Below are 16,017 nucleotides of genomic sequence, written 5' to 3' on the forward strand. Positions count from 1 at the left end.
GGGCATCTGCAGCTGGTGCATGGTGGGCCAATTGTGTCATTGTTTCTCTGTGTCATGGTTGTTCTCAATTGAGCAGCGGCGGCTGGCCTGAGGTCCGGCACGCCACAGTGCTCACCACCACGTGGCTTCCCGTGCGCCGGAGCCCCTCTTCTCGGGTGCCTGCTAGGCTGGGGGCTGTTCCAAGGGCCAGCGCTCCCTGCTCCTCAGCTTCCCGAGCACCGGGGGTCTCCCTTCCGGGCGCCTACGAGGCAGGGAGCCAGCCCGAAGACCGGTGCTCCCCGCTGCATAACTTCCTGTGCACTGGAGCCCCTCCTCTCAATTAATAATAATTATAATTCTCAAAAGAAACAAAGCCAAGAACTATCACAAATTGTTTACTCAGACTATGGTGATTTCACTGTAACCATTCATTATAATCTCCATTATTATAGCTTTTCAATGATTATGATAACTTTATTTTAATGGAAAGCAAGTAATTTTATCTATTTTTGGTGCTGAGCATCAAATCTGGGCCTCACACACACTAGGCAAGCATTCTACCACTGAGCTACACCCCTAAGCCCTAAAAGGAATTTTTTTTTTTAAATTTCAAAACCATTTCTATTCTATATTTTGGATGTTTGAACACCTGACTAAACAATCTGCTGCTGTGTTTATGTATTTGCTTATTGTCTTCTAGTCAGAAGATTTGAGACAGCATCCACTAATACATGTAAATGTACAGTGAACAAAACAGAGATTGTGTGTGAGCAGTAAGTGGATGAGTGTGGGGAGCAGGTGAAGCTGAAGATTGATCACATGTGTGGGGCTAGAGCAAGGCCAGCCCCCAGAACATGGAGCACTTAAGATGATGCAGGTGAATAAGTTGTTTCAGGCCTGAATATGAGGCACACAAGGTGAGCTACTCGAACAAGTTGTTAGGCAGAGGGGTTTCATCTGACATTAACCTGCTGAGCATATAAATAGACACCCTGCAGTTGTTGGGTGGAGTCTTTTCTCTACCAAGAGAGAGGGCTCCATCTGACCTCAGCTTTCTGCATTTTCACTCTTGCCTTCCTTTCTTCATGGTCCTCTCCCTAGGAGTTTTTAAGAGCTGTGCTGGACATGGCAGATGAGGGGAAGGTAGATGAGCAGGTGGCTGTGAGGAAGGCCAATTGCCATCTAGGTAGGGAATCCAGGGACTCTAGCAAGGAGCCATTCACCAAAGCCCAAAATTTTCCTACTGCTTTTTGTGACACTGTCTGAAACATTGCATCAGAAAGCCTTATGGATTGGAATCTTTTCAAATGTACCTTCTGCTCTCCAAGCAGCTTCCTGGCAGATCTCCACCTAGTGAATGATCTTCAGCAAACCAGGGTCAATCCTGGGAGAAAGTCCCCTCTGACAATGGAGTTCTGGGTGACAGCAACACAAGGTAACTGAAGGATGTTGGCTGACTCTGACTCCTCCTCCCGCATCATTGTTTGGGCTCCTCTTTCTGCACAACTCCTCAGCATCAGCTTTTTCTTGTGTCTCTCTCTGGCCCTCTCCTGGAGCAGCATCCTTCAGTAGGTGACCTCTTTCTTTCTCCAGAGCTGGGAATGGAGAAAAGAGGGCCCCAAATATGTCTGGTGCTTCCAGAGGTCAGCAGGGACATGCTAAAAGGACACATATCATGGCTTGACCTCAGAGGAAGGATTCCCTGTTTGACAGAGCTGTATGAAAAACTGTGTGGGTGAGAAAACTACAAGACAGGAGAGAGGGAGGACTGTGATGACTTCTATTAGCTTTTTGCCACGCACTGGACTGAGACCCAAGAACCTTCCCCTGGGACTTTTATGTGTAGGTGCCACTATTCCTTCTGCCTTGGGTGACTTCTGCAGTGAGCCTGGAGAATGTCTGCATTTTGCAGTTAGCAGCTCAGCTCCAGAATTCCCTTTCTTGGGAAGCCAAAGAGAGGAGGGTGGGCTGCATCCAGTGAGGTTCTTCTACTACCCTTGCAGCTGGTAGTACTAGTCACATCAGATGCCCCAGAAGGGTAGCATGGCAGAGCAAGGGTCCATGTGGGGCCAGCAAGTAATGACAGAGGAGTTAAAATGCCCAGTGCCCATCCTTTCCCAGAGATGGGTCTGCATCATGGGATAGGACTGAGGCGCCATGCACAGTAGCCTCAGCAGCCTTCTAGCCTCTGCTCTTTGTATGAGAGGCTCTCCTGCCTGAGAATGAAAGTGCATCTTGCCCTGAACTTCCTCTTGTTATCATCTGCCAACCCCTGAGATACCCCAGACTTGTCTGAACCCTGGGTGAGGATGGCTGGGCCATGGTTCACAAGCCCACCTTCCCTGCTGAACACTCCCTGACCACTGAAGCTGTTGTTTTCCTTTTCTCACTCTGACCACTCCACTGTGTTGCCTCTGACCCAGGAGAAGGTGTGCCAGATATGGTTCCCTTTCCCTGCCTCTGTCACTGTTTCCACGGACACTGATGCATGGAGGGTGTTATCTGCTGCATGCTCCAAAACACCCATCTGGTGCCAGAAGACTCTTATGTGGTTCCAGTACATCTTTTTTACCTAATGAGAATTTTTTATCATAGATTCATGTGTGTTTGGGGGGGTAAGGAAATGGGGGTAAAGGAGATTGATTTAAGTCTAAGAAGCCGGGACACCCTTCCTGGGTGTGCCCAGCATCAGTCCTAGCCCTTGTGAGCTGGTTTGAAGCTGGATTTTCTCCCTGTCTGTGCTCATTAACTTTAATTTGTTAATTTTGTATTTCATCCAGATACTCAATATCCCTTAGAGACTGGACATGTCATAAATGATTGAATGAAATAAATAATGAATAAATGCTTCTCTCTTGGATTCCAATTTAAATCCAAGGAGCCCTGGTGAGATCTGAGGACTGGTCCTATCAATTATTTCTTCCAGACTGACCTCTGGCTACTAATTGACTCATTTAAATTCCTTCTTTTGAGGGCAGGTTACAATGGGAGTAAAATAATTAAAGAGCAGCAAACTTGAATTTGTGGTTGGATACATTTGAAGTTATGTCATTATCGTTATGATACTGGACACCATATGAAATTGTCCTGGGAAATGACAGGGGGTTTTAATTTTTAGCATGTGAGTGATGTTTCACAGCAAAACCTGAATATTAATGGTGATCCTTGATCCTTGCTGGTGTATATCTCTATCTGTACCCAAAAATACTGGCTTAAGGCAGTACTTGTCAACATTTTTCACATCCTGTTGCACAGAAAAAGGATAATAGTATTTGTATTGCACTCTGGGTAAATGGATAAGGTTGTCATGTGCCTGGGACTGCAGCCACCCACAATCCTGTCGCTGTGCTTGGTGGACTGATGGACTCCGGATCTCTACACACATTTAGTCCATTTGTAGAGGGACCTATCATTTGGGAGAGACATTAAAGAAACATTTCAACACATGTGCCATTTCATGTCTTTGTAGAGGGAAAGTAAAAGCAGCAGGAAGAGACTAGGATGGAGAATCAGTTGTGGGGAAAAGGCTATCAGGAATGTATCTTGGAGGAGGTGCTGTTTCATCAGGATTTAGCCAAGCAGGGAACAGAGAAAAGAATCTCCCAGGGAGAAGGAACAGAGACATAAAAACCTGCATGTTTCTGAGGGTCTATGAAGAGCTAGCTGGCTGGAAGGGAGTGGCTTGAGACCAGAAAAGGGAAGCAGGCAGGGGACAGAACATACAAGGCATGGGGAGCCAAGGTGTGCCGGATCCAAAGTGCAGTGAGTAGCTAGCAAAGGAAAGCGAGCCTGGACTGACTGGATCAGATATGCATTTTTAAAAGATCATTTAGCCAGCTTGGGTGGTATAATAAAAGAGAAAGTAGGCCTTAGTGGAGCAGGGCAGAGCCTGCAATGTTCTAAATCGTTAAAAGTTTGATTTCTTACTCCACATTCAGGTGCCTGGAATAGCAGGAATTTAAGGACAGGCCAGTGCCCGTGTTTAGCTTTCATTTTTCACTAACATCAAGCCCTACTAGGGTAGGCCAAGTGATGCCTCACTGTACATGTTCACATCATAATCCTGGAACCAATGACCATGCTGTCTTATACAGCAAAAGAACATCGCATATGTCATTAAGTTGATGAGTATAAAACAGGGAAATTATCCTGGCGGACTCAATGTAATCACAAGGGTCCTCATCAGAGGGAGACAGGAGGATCCATGTGAGGATTAGGTGATGCATCTATGGAAAGAAGCAGTGGGAATGATGCGGCTGTAAGCCGCAGACTGTCGGCAGCCACTAGACACTGAGAAAGGGAAGGAATGGATTCTTCCCTGGAGGCTCCAGAAGGATCCAGAGTGTAAGACTCATTTTGAACTTTTGATCTTCAAAACTATAAAATAATAAGCTTATGTTGTTTTAAGCCCCTAAGTGTAGGATAATGTGTTACAGAAGGAATAGGACACTAACAAATCTCATAGCATTCAAATGGCTGCTCTAGCAAAGATGGTCAGGGTGTTCATGAGAATAGCTCCTTTGCCTTCATCCACTCCCTTTGGCTGACCTCACTAGTAGCATATGGTATTTTGGGAAATACTGAGAATTTTACTGGTTCCATCTCTCTGTAAACTTGCCTTTAGGATACACAGCTTGGCTTGCTCTGCATAGCCTACATACCAGGTCAATCTAGTACGAACTCCTCCTTGTGCCCACCTAGAGGCCTCATATCTTCCACTCCGAAGATTGCTGGTTGATGTGATACCATGGCCCATGGGAGCCAGAGGAACCCTCACACAGGCAAGCAGAGCATCTTTGTTCGTTCCTTTAATGTCAATCTAGGTAACTCCCAGACACATTAAGTATATGCCTAGACTGGAATACACAGTCCACCAGTTAGGATGTCGATCTCGCCAAGGGAAGAATTGCTAAAATTGCATTTAGTTCCACGAAAATCTCTTAAATAGAACCCATGGGACTCAGGCATTGCTCAAGATGTCAAGCACAATCAGCTGTATGTTGTAAAAAAATTTGTATGGCCCCTAATAATCCAGGGTCCTTTGGGGACATTTAAGGTGGTCTAAGAGAAACAAATGTTTCTAAAAAAAATACAATGTCTAAAAGAAACAAAATTCGGCATCACAAAGCTTGAAGAGTCATGCAGACCTGGGGTATATCATGCTCCTGGCCAAATGTAGGAAGTTGGGCTTCCCTCCTTACTTCCTGCCTCTCTACATGGTCAAAGTAGCTGTGGAAAACTTCTCTGTAGCCCTCTTCCCCTGATTTCCTCAAGTTACTTACATGCCCTTTCTAAGGTGAAAGCAATTCCGTCTCTCTGAGCTCCTGTCAATTCTCCTCTTTGCCCATTACCCAGGTGGACACAATGGAGGCTGAGGAGCCCAGGAGTTCTAACCACCACAAAAAAAAATCTTCCTGGGAGAATAGGGCAGAGGAAAGGTTGCGAATATTAAGTATGAACATTTGGACCCATGTCCTAACTGACAAAGTGATCACAGGCATAAGTGTTTGAAGGAAGTTCAGGGTGAAGTCACTTCTTGATTTCCCCCGGGACTGTTTTGGATTTTTTTTCTGTTGGAAAGAAACAGCAGCATTTGGCCAGAAGATGGCACTCTTTTAAAACAAACGTAAGCACCCCCTAGCACAGGGGCCCTGAAGATGGTGAATCCTAGTTGATAAAGATCTCCAGGTACAGAGGAGGGCAGAGCAAACAAGAGAAACAGTAAACGACTGATGGAGTGAATTGTGGTCAAAAGGACAAATGAGTCTTAACATTCAGCACTGACTGACGATGCCTGTTGAGGTCCACTTTATCAGTTAGTCATGCCATCTGGTTTTTCCTTTTTCTGCCCTGCATGGAACCCTTTCTGATTTGCTGCAAATACAGATGCTTATAGAGACTTGAGGCCACACCCTAGTAACCTCCCCTTAAATCTCACTTCCTTTGCCCACATTCACAGCATCCTGTGCTTTTTTGTAATAGCACTGACCAGAGCCCCACTGAATATACTGCTTGCTGTCTAAGTTGACTGTGCTGAATCACAGCATAGTGCCTACCTAGCACATAGTAGTTGCTCAATAAGTTTGTGTTGAATGATTGTAAGAAATTCAAGGTGATAACTTCTAATAACATTTAAAAAGTGCTTTCTGTCAGTTTGGCTGATACTTACTCAGTGATTGGTAAGCTAAATCCTTACCTGCATTATCTTGCTTTTATCACAAACTCTATAAGGCAAGTCTTCTGAGTTTTAGAGTGGTTGTCTAGGGCATATAAATAATAAATAACACAAGGTTCATGTGTTCACTTTGGTGGTATCAACCCATCAAGATCTTCATTATTCTGCTGCTCTGGGGACTTTTAAGCACTTCTCTCATTCTCTTCTTTCCTCGTCCCCACCCTGTCCTCCCCCAGCATAAACCCACGCCATGCCACTCTACCTAAGTTTATCTATCAGTGCTAGTGCTTCATGGAAAATATCTGATGCTCACTAAATAGGAATACTTTATTTCCACTGAGGTGTGACTGTAAAGGAGTGTAAATAAGTAATAATCTATGGATTACATGTGCATTAAGGGAGATCTTACTAGGAAGTTTCATAGTACACCTTGATATTCCCTAAAGTCAGTTTTTACATGAGGCCTCCAAAGCTACTCTAAGACACCTGGCTCCAGGTTAAAACAACTAGTTCACACCAGCTCTCACTTTTAGTCCTGCCTTTTTTTTTGAACTCTGAAGAGAATGGCATTGGTCAAAGAAAAGAAAACCCTGAGTGCCGATAGAGGAAGGAGAACTGTTGCTATTATCTCTTACCCTCCTTTGCTTTTATCCTATTCAATGTCTCGGTAACTTCCTTCGGCCAAGGGACATGTCTTGATTTTTATTGCCACCTAGCAAACAGCATGGTTTTAAGAAGCTACCCCATTCAATGTTGATGTCATGTTTATTGGAATTATATTATAGCTGGCACAGATGAGGGGCTGGGGATTTAGCTCAGCGGCAAAAAGCGCCTGCCTGTCAAGCACAAGGTCGTGAGTTCGGTTCCTGGTACCGGAGAAAAACCAAAAGAAATGTTGACAGAAGAGTGGTGATTTCTATCTCATTGCAAGGATGGGTTTTTTCCAATAATGTCTGACTCCACTCTTGTCAATCATGACACTGACATAGCAGGAAATATGATCTGGGGGAGAGGGTTATTTCTTGAGGGCCAGTGTGCGAGGGTTTTATTGTCTTTGTTTTTCCTTTCTGCACTTCCAATCCAGGGCTCTCTTACCTGCTTCAGGGTTTTTTTGTTTTTTTGGTACCAGGAATTGAACTCTTGACCTCAGGCTTGCCAGGCAAGCACTTATGCCACTGAACTATACCTCCCGCCCTTCAGGTGGTTTTATGAAATAGTTGCCATTGATGTCACTCAAAATCAAAAGCATCCAAAAAGAATTTGTCACTCAAGTGATTTGTATTTATTAAGGGTCTTGAGGACAATTTAGACATTTGAGCTAAATGTTCAGATGTGTTTTTGATTGGTTAGTGTTATGGACTGTGTTTCGATATCCTCCCAAAGGCTCATGTGGTCATAGATGGAGTTTTTCTGAGAGGTGCCTGGATCTAGAGTGTGTGATGGGTTCATGGTTCAATGCTGGGATTAAGGGTGTGTGATTACGAAAATTGTCCACTGACTGGTTTGGCACTACTCTAATCCCGGTAGCCTATATAGAGTATAAAAGGGGGAGAAAGATTCTGTTAAGGTCTCTCTTAATGCTTTTGCTACCTTGTGGGTGCAGTGAACTGTTTTCCTCTGTGATCCCCCCTCTGCCATGTGTCCTCCTGCCTTGGAGCCAACTAGGGACTGAAACTTCTACAAACTGAGCTAAATAAACCTTCCCCCTTTAGATTTGGGTGCTGGGTATTTTGTTTCAGCAATGAGAGAAAACTAATACAGCAATCATTTAAAGGAATTGAGATACAAATGTTCTTCAGAGGAGCACATTACTTCCTAAGCCAGCCGTACTTCCTGCTACTCCATGCCTCATGACTGCTGGCATTGTTTTAGCTATGTGGCTTCTAAAGACACTGGATTTTGGACTCCTGCTTATAACTACGGTACATATTTTCCTTTCAATCTGTCAGTAACCTGTAGATGGTATTCCTTTATTGAGATATAAATTGAATCATTTCCAGAGTGCCTTACAATTGTGGTATTCTTTTCCATATATGGTGCCAAGATACAACCTTGTAAATGTCCCTTTATCTAACAGGGATACATTCAGAGATAACTCCATTCTATCTATAAACCAAAAACTGAAGTCCTCAATGTCTTACATGTGACAAGGCAACTTCTGGGGGACTAAAGGTGCAGATACTGTGGTTCTATACCCTGGATTTTCTAGCTGCTGGGAATACAGGCTGATCTAAGTTCCTAGCTGTAGTCCTCACTTGGAACTGTCTCTGGTCTTGCCTCAAACAAGGCAGCACCCTTTCTCAGAGGGTGGCTAGTGAAGGGACACAGAGGGCAGACCTTCTTTCCTCAATGGGGGGCAACTTTGAAGGGCTTTCCCCACTCCACGGTAGGATCTCCCGAAGCCTCAGTTACAGCTGCATTTGACAGATTCTCCTCCTGCTCTATTCTACCTTCCTCACCCCTGTACACGTATTTCCTGAGCTCTGTCTCAAATGGACTTTCTGCCTTGACTCTGCATCTTCACAATGTTTCCAGAGAACCCAATCTAAGATGAGGAGTGAACAAAGGCACAGAAAGGCTAAATATTGTGACCCTGCCATACCAACGGGCAAAAATAGAAACAGTACTAGCAACAGAATGCATAAACTACATAATGCTGTCAGAGAAAAGTCCTTAGAAGCCTGGTGCAACCCATCCTTTCCCAGGTGGGGAGACTGACGGAGGCAGAGAACCAAAGTGACATGCTCAAGGTACAAGCTAATTAGGTGAAAAGCCTGGGCTCAAACCCCACATCTGTGGCTTAGCCTGAATCCATTATGCCAGCATTTAATCCATTCCCAGGCAACCTCAATAACACAAGATTCAAACTCAATGTTGAGAATTTACAGCCTCAATACCAAGAGGTTTTTAAAGCCTATCCTCCAGAGGATCATGCCACAATATGACCTCCTGCTGTGAGAATCCACTGAACGTTTTTTCACACATTTACCATCTGTACTTTTTCATCTGAGAAGTGTCTATTCATTTGAGGCCCATTTTTGATTGGATCTTTTAATTTGGAAGGTATAATTTGAGCTCTTTATATATTCTAGATATTAGTCCTTTGAGGAACAGCTGGCAAAAATTTTTTTCCACTCTTGGTGGTTTCTCTTGCTGTGTAAAAGTTTTTTAATGAGATCCCAGTCACTGATTCTTTGTAATATTTCCTGTGAAACCAGATTTTTTTGTTCATAAAGTCTTTGCCTACTCCTATGTCTTCCAGAATTCTACCTATTCTCTCTTCCAGCAGATTTAGTGTTTAATATTCAGATCTTTGATTCATTTTGATTTTAGTTTAGTGCATGGTGAGAGATATGGGTCTAGTTTTATTCTTTGGTATGTGGAAAGGCAGTTCATTTGAGAGATGCAAACTAAAACAACGTTGAGATTCCCTCTCACTCCATAAAGAATGGCTATTACCAAGAAATCAATAACAAATGCTAGAGGGGCTGTGGGGAAAAAGGAACCCTTCCCCAATGTTGGTGGGAGTGCAGACTGGTGCATCCACCATGAAAATCAGTGTGGAGATTCATCAAAAAACTAAAACTAGAGGTTCCATTTGACCTAGCTACCCCTTCTTGGTATCTTCCTGGAGGAATGAAAAGCGTCAAACTACAGTGATATATACATGCCCATGTTTATAGCAGCACAGTTTGTAATAGCTAAATCTTGGAAGCAGCCCACATGCCTATTAGCCAATGAATGTATAAAAGGATGTGGACTTTTTTTTTTAATACAATGGAGTACTTCTTAGACACAAAGAAGAATAAATATGAAACATTAGTAGGTAAATAGATGCACCTTGAGACCATACTTTTAAGTGAAATAAATCAGACACACATGTGTAAGTATTGCATTATTTCTTTCGTGTGAGAAACTGAAAGTGTAAATAAGGGCCAAAATGTATAACAGATATTGTGAAATTGGAAGAAAATATTCAAATGGGATGGGGTACCTGGGAGGGGGCAGTGGGAAAGGAAGGAAGGGAAAAGAAAAAATACAAGAAGGAAAAATGGACACAAAGCTTTTGTAGATAAAGGGAAAAGCAGTTGAAGGGAGGGAAGGGGAATGCAGGGAAAGAAAGCAAGAATCAAGATATATCATGTACAGGTACAAACTCCCTATGGCATATGTGATCATTATATCTAAAATGCACCAATAAACAATTAATTAAACTAAAAAATCTGGAAAAAAAAAGCCCTTAACCTTTTAAATAGACCTATAAAAAAGAGGGTATGAGGCTGAATCAAGGGTGGCAATGCACTTTATTATCAAACAAAACAGTACCACAGAGGCAAAATCTTACTTTAATGGCAAATCACACAAATATGCATATTCCCACATTTAGCACTGGGGCAAATTTCAGGTATGGAACAGTAGGCACCAAACTCACAAATGAAACACACTTCATAGCCATTCAAGTTTTTTCTTCAGTGGAGTATGAGACCTTATTTAACAATTAACTATGACACATAGTTGAGTTTTTAACTATGGAGTGGGGCCACAGACTTCAGAACTGTAAAGGAGATGCCTCCATAGAGCCAGGCTGGCTCTGTCAGCCTCTGAAAATGACTTTTGTTTCTCTGCTTCAGAAAAAAGATCTATGGTATCTTCATGTGGGTTGAGCTCACATATGGTGGGTGTTCTCAGCTCCAATTTCATGTCTAAGTACATGTGGACTGGCATTCATTTTGATACCCAATCTGTGGCTTAAGAGGGTTGATCTAATTACAATGAATTCACTGGTTTTCTAAAAACTTGGAGAAGAGGGGAAACTGCACCCTCAGGAAGCCTCCAACATCCAAGACTTCAATATGATAACAATCTGATTATTGTTAAAACTGTTGCCAGTTCAGAAGTTTAAAGCAACATTTCTCAACACATATCAAGACTGAGTTAATCAGTAAGTGAGTAGAAACAACTGTGAGAGATTAGGGATGAGATTTCTCACAGCAGTTTGTATGACACACGGCAACTCCTCATATACTGGAACATATCCAAGACCTTATCAAAATTTAAGTTAGCTAAAATGCTTTTGAATTGCAAGATAAAAAGTGGCAGAAAATCCAGCTCTTTGCTCTTAGGATAAAGTAAATACTGGAAGACCTTAAGTCTTCACATCAGTGCCCAAAGACTTAAGTTTGCATTTAGGATAAAATTAATGTTCTAATAGACTTGGGTTGGCTGGTTTCCTCTAGTAGTATTTAAGTCTTCTTAAATAAAAACATTTTTAAAAGGAGATATTTTTATGTTTGAAATCTTTGGAAGGAGTTTTTAAAAATCTGAGTCAAATGTGAAAAAACAATAGGTGGGCACTGTTCTAGGCCCACTTTAACCCCAAGAACTCAGTCTTCATATTATAAAATCACTCAATTTTGTGTATGTTAAAGTACATGTAAAACTAAAAACCACATGAAAACGAAACTAAAGCAAGTGAAATTATGTAGAGCCTTAATTTCCTTTCTATTGAAAAGTATTAGTCAGGGATTTTTCATGTATATTTCACTACTTTAGAAAAACTGGCATACTAACATTATGTTGAAGTCATATAAGGTAAGAGATGTATCTACTTCTGTGATCTTAAGAAAAAACAGTATCTACCTTTAAAGGACCTTTAGACAGCTGGGGACTACATGGAAAAAAGGAAAATACTGTTTTCTTAAAATCTGCATAGAATGTCTTCACTGACAAGAATGGACTGATGTCTAGCCACATTTTAAAAGGAAGAGAAGATGCCTATTGTCATTGGTCCCACTTGGAGACAGGGAGGCTTCTTAGGGGACAGTCCTGTCACTATTTTACTCTGCCCATCTAGGGAACTACATAAACATCACGGCCAATCAATTTAAGCATTATAGCTTGGTAAACATTCTCCTCTCTAAGAAGAGGAAAACATACAAATAAGACAATGCTGAGATTAGATGTCTAGAAAATTCACAGAAATTATAAGTTGTCAGGAGATTCCTGAGGCAGCATCCCAGAAGATGTCTTCATCCTGGTCTGAGGGCCTGCAGGTCCCTGCTCCCTACACTGTTTTCATTTAGAATTTCCTGGCCCATAGTCGTGGTTGGTCACTCTAGAAAGCTGTGAATTTCTGGGCTCTGTACCAACACTTCATCAGTTTCTAAAGATGTCATAGGCTAAATCTTAACTTACTCCAGCTCTACACAGAAAAAACCAAATAATTTTTCTGAAATCATTAGGTGTTTTACATTAAAGGTGAGAAAAAGACAGTTGCTTCTCATGAACACATTAACTTCTTGAAATCAACAGAGCAATCACAAGGTTTTAGTCTAGCAATAAACATGAGTTAGTCTACACAGACAAGACAGAACTTGGTCTTACTGAAATGAATTAGGTAATTCTTTGGGTTATTTTTACTTTAATACAGACTGAGAATAAACAGAGGATTTAAATCAAGTGCACTTAAATGTCCTAATGACACAGCCTTTAATTCGTTCACACTTTCCCTTTGATGGTGACTGGTAGTACTGAGAACAAGTAAGATGGAAGCCAGAAGTTGAAAGTTCAGGACTGTGGCAGTAGCTTATACTTGTACAACACAAACAAGAAGGCAGTTAGAGAGGTTGACATCCCAATGATCTTCAGGAGGCCAGGCACAGAAGGCAGGTTCCTCTCCAAGAAGGTATGAGTGATCTCAACTGATGGAACATCCTGGATGAATGAACACATTCATTAGCAGAAAATTCATTCCAACATGGAGAAAAAAAACCAGTCTGTACTACTGTTCATGGATATCCCCTCAATAGTTGCATCTATAATGAAATCAGAGGTTAAAAGAAGGGAGATGTGAGTTTTATGTGCTGTTATTAGTCTACAGAGATGGAGCAGTTAGACATACCTTACACTCAGGTTCCTGTACCCATATATCCTTCTTGGCCACCTTCCCAAGAGCATTTAAAACCTGAAAGAAAGTGACCATGGTTTTATGAAATAAGGTTGTATAGTTTTAACAGATTTAAAGTACTATGTTCATAGAAGAGCCCCATGAGTGAGGGGCAGAGAAATGGATATACAGATTCTTTCAGTGTCAAGAGCTAAAGAGATTGATGGCTGAAGAAATATCTTAGCCCTAAAGAAGAATGAAATCTTATCATATGTGACAATATAGATGAACTCCGAGGACATTAATTGAAATAAGCCAGCCACAGAAATGTTCTTATTCACATGAAAAAAGCTGATAAAGTTGACCTCATTGAAGTAGAGTAGAACAGAGCCCGAAAAGGGTAGGAGGAAGCAGGGATAGTGAGAGGAGGAATAAGTTCTACTGTAGGATGGGTACAGGTAACAATAATTACTGCACATTTCAAAATAGCTATAAGAGGGGATTTTAAATGTTCCCAATAAATGATAAATGCTTGCTGTGAAGGAAATGCTAATTACCCTGATTTGATGACTGTACATTGTATGCATGCATGGACATATCATACTGACTTCCAAAAATATGGACAAGTATGATGTGTCTGTGAAAAAAACCCAAAACAACTAGCCTCATGAACATGTTATAAATCCATTTACAGAAAGAATCAGAAAGACCAGATGCTAAAAATGCTGCCATGACTCGGGAGTGAGAGCGTTTTGGCTTACCTCTCTAGCTGCCCGTTCTCCAGCCTCAACTGCTCCCTCCATGTAACCGCTCCATTGTGTGGCAGTCTCTGTTCCAGCAAAGTAAATCCTGCCCACTGGCTGGCGAATCACTCTTCAAGGGAACAAAAAGGTCACACAGATGACATGGGAAAGTGCTGAGAGGAAATGAGCCTTTACTGTCTTTACTCTGAAGCACACTGGGAAACTCAAATTATTCACAAAATACCCATGTTACACAGGCCAAGGTAAAAGGCTAGCCCTTCTCGTGCGTCCTGGGTCTATACACAACCATCTCAACATTCAAGCTAGGGACAGTGAAACTGTCAGATCATCAGTCACTAAATGTGATGCTAACCTTTTCCAAGCCAGCCAGAGTCAGAATGTGAAAACATGCATCCAATCCACTATTGGATCCCTTGGCTGTGTGTTTCCTGTTTGCAGTCCATTTTATTCCCTACACTGTTTTTCTGAAGCCTGCATTCTCTTTGAGATGATTCTTTTTGAGATGGTGAAGATGGAGAATCAGTTGTGGGGAAAAGGCTATCAGGAACGTATCTTAGAGGAAGTGCTGTTTCATCAGGATTTAGCCAATCAGGGAACAAAGAAAAAAATCTTCCAGCGAGAGGGAACTGAGACAGAAAAACCTACATACACAGCCACAGAGCCCAGCCTTGCAGGCACTCCCAGTACATCAGTAGGTGCTGTTGTGGCAGGTGGGAAAACAGAGACTGACTCATTTCTGGCAGGAGAGACACCCAAAGGATTACATGGTATGTCTGTCTCATTAAGTGACACCACCTATATATTTTCTCTCACCTTTTTGGGGGACTGGGTGAGGGCAAGGAAATGAGGCTTTTCTTACAGAGAGGTCCTACCAAAGAAAATCAAGGAAGACCCACACCAAATAGCCAACTGGCCTCTCCAACCTTCTCAGAACTGACTCCTGCCAAACCTGCAGTCACTTTCATGAACTTTCCTACTGCACATTCTAATCCCACCCCAGAGGGCTTCACTCCAACCCACTGGCACTCATTTTTCAACCAGGAGTCCTGAGCTTCATCTATTCCTGATCCTAGTCCTGTGTTTTATATTCCAATCATCACTCCAGAACTAATCTCATTATCCTTAACAAAACTGGTTTGACTCAGTTAAGAAAAAAAGACAGGGTTGGGACTGTAGCTCAGTGGTACAGCACTTGCCTAGAACATGTGAGGCCCTAGGTTCCAGCCCCAGCATCCCCTAAAAAAGAAAAAGATAAAAAGCTCCCAAAAGGAAGGGTTAACAAGTGCGTCTTTCTCAGTGGACCTTATGTTAATTTTCTAGCTTTTTTCTTCTGGAAACCAGATGAAGGTGTAATGCTACCTATGGGACTGGGCAGCACACTGCTTATGCTATAGAAGTCTCCTCTCCTGCTTACACAGGCAAACTGCATTCAGGCCAGGAAGACTGTGAAGGAATTATAAAAACCTGGTAGGAAGCTGTCACTTTGCATGTGAGTTTAATGTCTCTTATAACTGAGCAAGTGACTCTGGACACTGTGCCTATGAGAGACAGAGATAATGGTTTTTATGGAGCAAGGAGCTTCTAAGTCAAGGTGAACCCCTGGCCCCATTTGTATCTCATCTCCTTACTCCTTAACTGTACACAGCAAGACCCACCCCCAGAAGACTGACTGATGCTCTTCTGCTGGCTAGAAAGATATGTGAAACACATCCAATGTCCTGTGTGACTGGTGCCAAGGAGCCTAGCGTGATCCTATGAGACTAAATGTCAAGCTGAGCTCAAGAAGGGCTCTTGGAAGACACCGCAGTTTGCTTCATCTCCCAAGTAGTACTGACATCTGAACTCCCCTCCAGTGCTTGGCTATTCTTCTAGGTGCTGACATCTTTATTCTTCTAGGGATATCTAGAAAGGTACAAACTATGTGGAACATTACAAATAGGAATGCTGTTTCTGGAATTCCCACTGGACACTGTTTCTCTTAGATGTGGTGCAGGTCTTGAATTAATTGGTGGGCAGTACCTTCCATACTGGGTCATGATCCCGGGGGGAAAGTAGGCTGTGTAGCAGCCCCCGGAGTACTGCTCCTCACACCAGTTCTTCTCTTCATAATGCACTGGCTGCAGTTCATGGGGAGAAGATTTCAAAGAGAAAACAAAACTGAAATGCTACCAACCAGTAACAAAGGCTCTTGTATATTTTACTTTAACAAAATA

The 16,017-nt window shown here is 42.3% G+C and overlaps 1 protein-coding gene across 1 annotated transcript in view; it reads right to left on the reverse strand.

The window, feature by feature from the left end:
* Positions 1-10,439: 10,439 nt before the first annotated feature.
* The window catches only part of LOC102006383 (amine oxidase [flavin-containing] A), a gene marked incomplete at its 5' end in the record, with an annotated part of 82,185 nt that continues 76,607 nt past the window's right edge, over positions 10,440-16,017 (reverse strand). The window contains 4 exon segments of the mRNA XM_005408999.2: positions 10,440-12,868; positions 13,056-13,118; positions 13,802-13,913; positions 15,824-15,921. Coding sequence (XP_005409056.1) covers positions 12,722-12,868; positions 13,056-13,118; positions 13,802-13,913; positions 15,824-15,921 — 420 coding nt within the window. The 3' untranslated portion in view covers positions 10,440-12,721.

Source organism: Chinchilla lanigera, unplaced genomic scaffold (genome assembly GCF_000276665.1).
Source record: "Chinchilla lanigera isolate Chin_1 unplaced genomic scaffold, ChiLan1.0 scaffold00115, whole genome shotgun sequence".
NCBI lineage: Eukaryota > Metazoa > Chordata > Mammalia > Rodentia > Chinchillidae > Chinchilla > Chinchilla lanigera.